The sequence below is a fragment of the Microtus oregoni genome, unplaced genomic scaffold (genome assembly GCF_018167655.1).
Source record: "Microtus oregoni isolate MIOR12 unplaced genomic scaffold, Mior012 000017F_ref0000208, whole genome shotgun sequence".
Lineage (NCBI taxonomy): Eukaryota > Metazoa > Chordata > Mammalia > Rodentia > Cricetidae > Microtus > Microtus oregoni.
Window position 1 is genome coordinate 4,500,001 of NW_024543076.1, and position 11,063 is coordinate 4,511,063.

General features: G+C 43.9%; 1 protein-coding gene across 1 annotated transcript in view; it reads right to left on the reverse strand.

Annotated features, from left to right (window-relative positions):
• The window catches only part of Melk (maternal embryonic leucine zipper kinase), a 65,376-nt gene extending 57,244 nt beyond the window's left edge, over window positions 1–8,132 (reverse strand). The window contains exons 1-3 of the mRNA XM_041667602.1: window positions 8,003–8,132; window positions 4,147–4,242; window positions 2,089–2,174 (exon numbers count right to left, since the gene is read on the reverse strand). Of these exons, the coding sequence (XP_041523536.1) occupies window positions 2,089–2,174; window positions 4,147–4,204 (144 nt within the window). The 5' untranslated portion in view covers window positions 4,205–4,242; window positions 8,003–8,132. The remainder of the gene's footprint in view (window positions 1–2,088; window positions 2,175–4,146; window positions 4,243–8,002) is intronic.
• Between the last annotated feature and the right edge of the window lie 2,931 nt (window positions 8,133–11,063).

Sequence of the window (11,063 nt, forward strand, 5' to 3'; positions counted from 1 at the left end):
GACAGAGGAGAAGCCCATTAGCAGAGGCATGCTCTCTGTTTCCTGGCTTCCACCGAGGCACATGCTCAAACCATTGCAATAGTCAACCTCACTTCCGGCCCAAAGCAGTGGATCCTGGATGCAAACCACGAGGCAAAACTCAATCTTGTCCCCTTTATATTGTTCCCCTCAAGTGACAAAAAGCAAACTGACAGAGTCGTCAAGGGCACAATGCCCACAATCTTGAAAGAGTCTAGACTATCGTAGAAGGTAGCCATGCCAAACAAACCAAGTACAGAAACACCACTAGAAGGCCTGGATACAATCCTAGCAGTCAGAAGGCTTGGGGAGGACTGAAAACCTGGGGCCAACCGGTTACAAAGTGAGCTATAGGTCAGTCTGGATTAAAGAACAAGAAAGGAGTCTCGAGTAAAGAAAAGGAATTTAAAAAAAAAAAAAAGAAAGAAAAGAAAAGGAATTAAACCAGGCAGTGGTGGCCACGTCTTTTAGCCCAGCACCTGGGAGGCTGAGATAGATGGAGGCAAGTTCAGGACAGCCAGGACTGTTACACAGAGAACCATCTCAGAAAACAAAACAAACAAACAAAAAGAATTATGAAAGTACTTTTTATATGGCCTTCACTAGCCTTGAACTTGCTATGTGAACCAAACTGACCTTGCACTTGGAACTCCTACTTCTGACATGTGAGTCCTGGGATTATAAGTGTGTGCCACCATGTCTAGACCCAGACTACTTTAAATACACAGGTCTTTACCTTATAAATGAGGTGTAGAGGTGTGTGCACATGTGTGCAGATGCATACAGAGACCAGAGGTCAGCATTAGATGTCTTCCTTAATCACTACCCATCTATTTTTTTTTTTGAGACAGGGTCTTTCTTTGAACCCGGTGCCCCCAATCAGTCTAGATGGTACACACTTTGCCAGCACTGGGATTATAGATGTGTAAAGCAACCATGCACCCACTCAGTTTTTTATGTGAGTGCTTGGGATCCAAATTCATTTTCTTAATTGTGGGGGGAGAGGTGGTCAAAACAGGGTTTCTCTGTGTAGCCCTGGGTATCCTGGAACTTGCTCTATAGAAGACCAAGCTGGCCTTGTACTCAGAGACTCACCTGCCTCTGCCTCCCAAGTGCTGGGATTATAGGTGTGTGCCATGACCACCAGGCAATGTTCTCATTCTTACATAGCAAATACTTTACCAACAGAACCATCTCTTGCTTTTTAAAAGAATTTTATCACTATTTTTAATTATCTGTAAGTTTGTGTGTGCATGTGGGTATGTGCACATAACTATGGTGTCCCCAGAAGTCAAAGAACTAGGATCCCCTAAAACTGGAGCTACACATGGTTGTGAATGCTGGACATGGGTGATGGGAATTGAGCTTGTGTCCTCTGAAAGTGCAGCAAGTGCTCTTAACTGCTGAGCCATCTCTTGAGTCTCCATGTCTTTACATTTTGTTATGCAAGCAAGAGGGCTAGAATTTGGGTCCCCAGAAATCACATAAATGTCAGCTAGGTATGGCAGCTCGGCTCGCTTAGAATTTCAGCTTCAGAATAGAGATGGGATCCCCACAGGAGGTTGTCTAGGAGGACTAGCCATATCAGCAAGCTCTGGGTTTGACTGAGAGACCTTGCCTCAAAAAAGAATAAAGTGGAAGGCAATCAAGGAAGATTTCCAATATCAACCTCAGGCCTCTGTACATGCATGGGCATATATATGTACACATACATACACCAAACATATATACATATGAAAATATATATACAGCATACCTACACATGTGCCCAAACACATGCATGCATATATACATATGAAAAGATATATACATTTCTTGGTAGGGTGTGATGACATACACTGGCAATCCTAACACTTATGAAGCTAAGGCAGAAAGATCACAAGTTGAAGGCCAATCTTGACAAAAAGTAAGTTCAAGACCAGGGCTATATATAGTGAAACCTTGACTCAAAGTAACTTTTTTAATGTCATGAATGATAAATGATCAATGGAACAACTCCCATATATAAAAGTATCACAGTAGAGCCCATCATTTTGTGTAATTAAGGAAAAGAAATAATTTCAAACTTACCCCTAGTGCATTTTTATCCATGATTTTTATAGCTACCATTTCTCCAGTGAGGATATGACAAGCAAGTTTGACCTTTGCAAAGCCACCTAAGTACAAAAAGATGAATAAGCACAGATTTCTTAAAAGGCTCTTTCGAGTCATTTTCCAAGAAGTTTGTCTTTCTTCTGTCATTTCCAATAGCTATGACTCCAGATTCTTTTCAATGTGTCTAGATCAGCAGTTCTCAACCTGTGGGTCACAACCCCTTTGTGGGTCAAAAGACCCTTTCACAGAGGTTGTCTAAGATTATCAGAAAACACAGATGTTGATATTATAATTCATAAAACTACCAAAATTACAGTTATGAAATAATTTTATGGTTGGGGTCACCACCACATGAGGAACTGTAGTAAAGGGTCACAGCATTGGGAGGGTTGAGAACCTCTGCTCTAGATGGAGGTTTTCCTACCATGAACAGTAAATAAAGAATATATGATAAAATCGTAAGGAAAAAAAACCTCACTCTTTAGAAATATGCTCTATGGGAGTTAGAGAGATGGCTAGCAAGTTAAAGTATGCTTGCCACTCTTACAAATAACCATAGTTTAGCTACCCGAATCTACAGCAGAAAGCTCAAAACTGCCTGTTACTCCAGCTCCAGAGGATCTAACACCTTCTTCTGGGCTCTTCAGCCACACACACACACACACACACACACACACACACACATTACTCACACTCAGATCACACACACACACACACACACACACATTACTCACACTCAGATCTCACATACACACACATTACTCACACTCAGATCACACACACACATATAAATATAGTAAATCTTTTCTAAAAAGAAGAAATAGACTCTATAGTTAACGCTGCAATTAAACTTTATTAACACGCTAAAATACAATATAAAGTTACTGAAACTGAAGACAAATTATATAAAACTTCACTGAGCTTAAAAACTATGAAGGTAGCCAGGCAGTGGTGGTACACACCTTTAATCCCAGCACTTGGAAAGGCAGAGGCAGGCGGATCTCTATGAGTTCAAGGCCAGCCTGGTCTACAGAGCAAGTACCAGGAGAGGATCAAAGCTACAGAGAAACTCTGTCTCAAAAAACATTAAAAAAAAAAAAAAAACTATGAAGGCAAGCAATTATGTTTTAAAACTGGGTCAGTGCTAAACAGCTCTAGTTATCTGAAAGATGTTAATACATTCAAAAAGAAGTTTCTGATAGTCTCTTCCAGTCTCCCCCAGTTTTCCCGGGTGGAACTTCGTTTCTCTAGCAGTCCACATACAACTCATCAGCAAATCCTACCTGCTTATCTGGGGGAAACATACCAACGACTTCCCTGGGGGAAAGGAACAGTACTGACTAGAAATTACCGTGTCTTCTCTGAGCAGGTAATGCACGACTGTGTCTTCATGTTCTCATGAACATCTGTGCACTTTGCATGCCTCACTAGCTTCACCCCACCATTCTAACCATGCCGCCATCATCTCCAGGGTCACTCTCCTCACTGCAATTGCTTCCCCACAGCTGTTCACCTCTGTCCTTGCCCTCTCCCACCCAATGCCAAGAGGAGGTCAGACCACGCCTTAGCTCAACCGCCACCACTCCACTCCTTTGGCTTTTGCTTACACTAGAAGTCAAATGTTCCCTCTCAATGACCTATGAGGCTTCCTCTAATAGTCCACCGTTGTCCTGTTCTGCTTATTAAAGTAGGTAGGTAGAGGATCAGGCGAGACGGTTCATCAGGTAAAGGCACTTGACACACAGGCCTGGCAACCTCACTTCCAGTCACAGAATCTATATAAAGGTGGAAGAAGAGAATCTGCTCCACAAAGCTGCCCTCTTACCTCTACATGCAGGCTGATATGTATGCCCCACACACATCGTACACAGACACACACAACAATAACGATAAAATAAATTTAAATTTTTTAATTCTAGGTAGAAAAAATTTAAGCTACATCAATTATACTAAAAAGCTCATAACAACCCAAATAGACCATATATCCAATTATTTTATCTGTACTCTGCCTCCAAGAAAAAAATTAACAATTACCTGTCCCAATAGTTTCATATAATTCATAGTATTTGAGAAGTTCATCATAATCTTTCATAATCCAGCTGAAAGTTTCTTCAAAATGACAAAAAGAATCTGTAAAACAGGAAAAAATTTTACATCAATAATAAATAATAAGAGAAATATCACCAGATCATCTCTCCCCCCACCACCACCACCACCATACACACACACACACACACACACACACACACACACACACACACACGTTTTTTGAAAAAGGTTTCTCTGTGTAGCCTTGATGTCCTGGAACTCACATAGCGTACCAGGCAGGCCTTGAACTCAGAGATCTGCCTGCCCCCGCCCACCCCCTCCCGAGCACTGGGATTAAAATTGTGCTCTACCACCACCAGGCTCCACCTCCTATGTTTGCAATCAGAAATAAAAATAAATTTTAGGCATATAAATGACAGTGAAGGACTAATTAGTCATATTAAAAACAAACAACAAAAGACCCTGAATTCCTGCCTCACACCAACCACACAAATCAAATCCAGATAAAGACTTGAATATACCTGGGAGGTGGTAGTCCCTACAGTCCCAGGACTTGAAAGACTGGGGCAGGAGCACAAGGTCATCCTAGACCTCGGAGCAAGTTCACTACCTGGGCTACAGGAGACTACCTTAAACAACAACAAACCCACTAACATCAAAGACAAATTAGCTCAGTGGGTAAAGTCGCTTGCCACCAAGCCTGACCCCTGGGCCCTCTGTGACAGTGAGGAGAGACCAACTCCCACAGCTGTCTTCCACAACACACATCCAAGCATACACCAAGGAAGTAAATAAACAAAGCTTTAAAAAGAAAAATCAAAAAACTACCATTCCTCAAAAAACAAAACAAGACTGAGCTCAGGGGCACACATCTGTAATCCCAGCACTTGGGAGACAGAAAGGAGGACTACTCTGAGTCTGAGGCCAGCATGGTGTACACAGTTTCAGATCAACTGGGAAAAAAACTAAAGTATGTGTGGGGTGTGTGTGTGTGTTCAGAATTCCTATACAATCGAAGATACCACCAAAAAAGAAAGCAGAACCATGTATGCTGATACCTGCCTACTATCCCAGGACTGGGGACACCAGAGAGGAGGATCTGAAGTTCCAGACTAGCGTGGGTTACACATAAGACACTATATTACAATGGACGGAAGCAGGAAGGACTGGAGAGGCCTTTGGCAGCTAAGAGTGCTTACTGCTCACCCAAGTTCCTAGCCCCCATGTTAGACTGCTTAGAACCACCTGTAACTCCATGTTCAGAGGATCCAACACCCTCTTCTGGCCTCTGCAGGCAACTGCATGCTACACACTCATGCAGACACATACATACGTGTTTCTAACTTTCAAATTTATACTTATTGTGTGTATCTGATAAATGTGTACATGGGTGTGCACATGCCATAGCACGCATGTGGAGGTGAGAGGACAGAACAGCTTTGTTCTCTGCTGCCCACAACCACATCTCACCCAGCCAGACTTTTAGGGAATACGCTTAATTGCCTCATTAGCTCAGAAATCTCTTAATGGCCATTTGCCCATAGAACAAATTCGGGAACAAAGTAAAACAACATCCTCCAAAGAAATGGAAACCAGAATAAAGGAATTCCAAGACAAGAAATACTAGCAGTTTAGAGGTCAAGACGTGGCTCAGTAACTCCTGGGATCCTGTTCAAAGAGGGGGGAAAGCAAGAGAAAGGAAATGGGGGAATTGGGAGATATAAATTTGACTGAGAGCTGTCTGCTACAAAGTAGGGTAGTAAACCCTGCATGGAGACTTGGGTCTGCAATCCCCACAGTTTTATATTTTCTCCAGAGCCCAGGCAGCTTTGACCTTCCACACTTCCTGCCTAACCCCATCACACACACACAGGATTACACAATGTACCACCGGGCTTGGCTCGTAATTAACTTCTTCACGGACTTCTCCCAAAGGCATTTTAAACTTCCAGCTCCTAGGAAGAGATTACCTTGCACAAATAATAAAACCTTTTTTTTCTGCCTACTTTCATCCCTCAAATCACTATGTCTTTAAGCAACACCACTGTGGGACTGGATTATATCTATTAAATCCAGGGAACGACATTTTTGCTACTATTAAGAAAACTAGGGATGCTGCATGGTGTTGGCACATATCTCTAATCCCAGTACTTAGGAGGCGGAGGCAGGAGGAGCTCTGTGAGTTTTAGGTTAGCCTGATCTACAAAGGTAGTTCCAGGACAGCCAGAGCTATTTGAGAAACCCTGTCTCAAAAAAAAAAAAAAAAGAAAGAAAGAAAGAAAGAGAGAGAAAAAGAAAGAAAGAAAGAAAGAGAAAGGAAGGAAGGAAGGAAGGAAGGAAAGAAAACTAGTGGTTATATCTACTATGTTTTACCTCTACATGTTGTGGGTATAAAGCTGACCTCTATTTTCTAGAAACTGGGATATAAAAAAGAAATCCTTGTGATTAGAGATGCCTGACCTAGTGTGAAAGGAAACCAGACCCTCAGTCCGGTACCTGAATGCCCCTCCAGATGTAGTGAAATAGAAAAAATGGAGTATATATAATAAACTTCTGAGGAAACAAGGCACCCGCTAGATCCTGAGAGATGTGATGAAACTATAAAACACTGTGAGCATGTCTTTATGCCAGCACTTGGGAGGCAGAGGCAGATGCATCTCTGTGAGTTCCAGGTCAGCATGGACTACACACACTGAGGGTGTTTCTCTACTAATACTGTGTAATTTGGGCCATGCTATCACTTACTACACGATGCATGAACTTGCCTCTTGTGAGACACTGATTTGGTCATTTCAAATGGGAGTGCAGAAGGGCTTATAGTTTGACCTTAGAATACAGCTAAGTAGACTCCTTCCATCTCCTTTGCAGAGGCTTCTGGGAGAACAGCCACAGAGGCATTCATTTCGAAAAGCATTTGGGGACTAATCCATCCATTTTGTTGGTTCACAACAGATTGGCAGGAAAGACCCACTGTTTCCATGAAGGTGCAATCAAAAGCTGTTTTGATTTCTCTCACACCAATTGTGAACAAAAACAGGGACTCTAAGCCTCTAAACATTCCAGGCCGCTCGGAAGCCCCGCCCTTCCTTAGAGTTCCACTAACTACAGAAGTCTACCGAAGGTGAGACTAGAACACCCACTCACCTCACCCTAGCGTGAGTCTGCTGCCCTGGGACGCCTTCTCTGAGAAGGGTCCCTGTTCCTTTCCAGTCTCGTTGCCAGGAGCCACCTTGCTGCTCCAGCTACTGCTACAGCCTCGGAGCACCCTTACAATATGTGCGTCTCCGGCCTCTTGCTTTGATTGAGGAGGTGCAAGGAGAAGAAGGATGTGGACTCTGAAAACGGGGATCACATGCTTCCCTTTTAACTGGAGCACCCCAGGAAACTTAGTTGAACGACCCTAAAGTATCCAAAAGGCCTTCTCTGAACCGCTTTTGCGGACAGTCAGGAGCACTGAAACAAATGTAACTAGCATCTACGGCAGCCTCCTGGGTGTCAAACTTCCTGCCAACTTCATCAAAAACTCCGAGAGCCGGGAATGGTGGTGGGGAGCTCTTGCCTATATTCCCCAGCTCTCGGGAAGCTGAGGCAGCAGGATCCAGAATTCGGGGACCGCTTTGGCTACAGTGAGAGCGAGACGAGCCTGGACTACACAAGACTACGTCTCAGAACGACAGAAAGAAAAAAAAAAAAAAAGCAACCACCACCACCTGTGAAAACCCTGGGTCGAAAAGTCTAGAAGTTCTCAGAGACCAGCAGGAGTGGGCGGAACCCAGGGAAAGCTCCGTCTCCCGGCTGCGCCCCACAGCTCAGAGCCCGGTTCGCGGGCGATAGAACTGACCTGAAGGGGGGCAGGCTCGGCGGGACCGAACCGGACAGAAGGTCGAAGCAGCCGCCGCAGAACCCAGCAAAGCTGAAACAGAAAGGAGTCGGTGGGAATCTTTACGGGATTCAAGTTCCAGCAGCTTCCGCCCGCCAAGGGAATCAAACCTCGCGGGCCGGAAGAGGCGGGGCCCACGGGGACGTGAGGCGGGGCCAGGAGCCAACGGGGCGGGGCGATAATGGGGCGGGGCAAGATAGGCTCACACTTCCTAGGGCTACTGGACGCGCGCGCAGGTAGGGTGTCTGACGCTCAGGATCAGAGGTGAAGTGGGGCTCCCTTGAAATCCTGGCTGAAGACTTAAGACCTTGCTTTTTCTTTTTTTTAAAGGATATTTGGATTTATTCTTCGAAAACAACATACATATAAAAAAAAATGTATGTTGGTCACATCTCCCTTCTTGTTCCCCACACCACCCAAAAAAACCCTCTTACCTTTCTGTCCTTTCTTTTTCTTTTTTTATCTTTTTTGTTTTGTTGAGTTTTTTTTCTAGCTTGCTTCTACTAACTGCAGCGTGCACAAAAAACTTTCCAGAAGACATCAACCTGTTAAATTTTTACATAATCAACTTTCATGTGTTCTTAGTTTTTTTATTTTATTCATCTATTGGTGTGTGTCACATGTACCACTTCACACGTGTGGAGGTCAGAAGACAACTTTCAAGAGTTGGTTCTCTCCTTCCACTATTGTGGGTCTGAGTGATCAATCAGGTTGTCAGCTTGTCAGGAATCTCCATCAGCCACTGGGCCATCTTTCTCCTTTTTTTCTCCCTTCTGATTCATGGGGACCCAAACCTGCCATGTCCTTGATATTCTAAGCAATAATTCTAACCTTGAGCTACTTTTCCCCAGCCCATCCATGTCCTGATTCTTACTAAAAATCTGTTGCTATGCGTTAGAAAACCTTAGGAGCTGGATTAGCTACCCATGAAGATGCTAGCAATAAGGCTCAACAGGTAAAGGTGCCGCCAGTCCTGATCACCTGCATTCGATCCCCAGAACCTCTGACTTCCTCTTCAGGCCTCCACCAAAAATAAATAAGTAATTTAAAAAAAAGAAAAGAAAAGCCAGGTGGTGGTGGCAAACGCCTTTAATCCCAGCACTCAGGAGGCAGAGGCAGGTGGATTTCTGTGAGTTCGAGGCCAGCCTGGTCTACAGAGCAAGTTCCAGCACAGCCAGAGCTACACACAGAGAAACCCTGTCTCAAAAAAAAGAAAAGAAAAAGAAAAATTCAGTGATGGCGCACGCCTTTAATCCCAGCACTCGGGAGGCAGAGGCAGGCAGATCTCTGTGAGTTCGAGACCAGCCTAGTCTACAAGAGCTAGTTCCAGGACAGGCTCCAAAGCCACAGAGAAACCCTGTCTCGAAAAACAAAAAAAAAAAGAAAAGAAAAATTCAGTGTACAATAATATCCAGTATCCCAATAAAAGTATTTCTCATCATGTCATTCTCTATTAAACCCAGTCATGAGCTCAGAAGTTTTCTCATCTATTTCCTGTTTAGTCATTATAAAACTTATAATAGTTATGTAAGAGGAAACTTCAGCGAAGAAATTGCTTCCATCAGAATGGCCTGTGGGCAAGTCTGCGGTGCATTTTCTTGACTACTAAGAGATGTAGGAGAGTCCGGCCCACTGTGGGTAGTGCTACCCTGGACAGGAGTGCGAAGTTGTATAAAAAAAAAAGCAAGATGCGCAATTTAATCAGCAGAATTCCTCCATGGCCTCTGCATCAACTTCTACCTCGAGGTTCCTGCCTTGTGTTCCTGTTCTGACTTCCCTTCAGGCTGGGCTACAAGCTATAAGCGAAAATAAACCATTTCCCCAGAAGATTCTTTTGGCATTGGTGGTTTTTCACAGCAATAGAAACTAACTAATAAACCTTTGAAGCCGGGCGATGGTGGCGGATGCCTTTAATCCCAGCACTTGGGAGGCAGAGACAGATGGATCCCTGTGAGTTCGAGACCAGCCTGGTCTACAGAGCTAGTTCCAGGACAGGCTCCAAAGACACAGAGAAACCCTGTCTCAAAAACCAAAAAAAAAAAAAAAAAAAAGAACTAATACACCTTTGAACAAATGATGCTATGACTTGATTTTAAAATATTTACAATTGAGGGCTAGAGAGATGGCTCTGCCATTAAGAGCACTTGACTGCTCTTCCAGAGGTCCTGAGCTCAATTCCCAGCAACCACCTGGTGGCTCACAGCCACCTGTACTGAGATCTGATGCCCTTTTCTGGCATGCAGGCATACATGTAGGCAGAACACTGCATACATAATAAATAAATATATCCGTAAGGAAAACATTTTCAACTGAACCAGGCAGTGGTGGGACACAGCTTTTATCCCAGCACTCGGAAGGCAGAAGTGGGAGAATCTCTGTGAGTTCAAGGGCAGCCTGGTCTACAGAGCTAGTTCCAGCACAGCCAAAGCTACACAGAGAATCCCTATCTCGGGAAAAAAAAAAAAACAGAAACAAAGAAATAATAAGTGTACAGCAGAGAAAAACAGCCCAGTCCAAGAGGGCAGGAGCCATGAACCTCTGTGCCAGAAAATCAAAGCCTGACCTTTTGTGGGCCTATTTCCTTGTTTGGGCAATAAGGAGACTGGATTCCTATTCTGCTGCTCCCTGTTTCCAGACTGTCTAACCGAGTGGGTCAGGCCATTTGGAACGGAACCTATCTACCAATAACACTACCATTAATGGCAGTAATAAAACCCACTATAAACACCACCAAACAGCTAACGTACATGTACATACTTCATCCCTAAACACAAATCCCTGTACCTGTCACACAGGATAATTTGTGGTCTTCATTCTCTCATCAGTCACCAGCACGTACCCTTTGCCAGGCCCTTTTCAAGGCACTGCCAGAGAAAAGAAGAAAAGAGATGTGGCTTCTGCCGAAGGGAGCTCAAAGACAGAAGTGCGAGACTCATAAGCAATTCTCATAAAGAGCCAACTAGGAGTACTGTTATGAGTGCATGCAGCCAGCCATGCAGGGTACAGCTCAAACAAGAGCAAT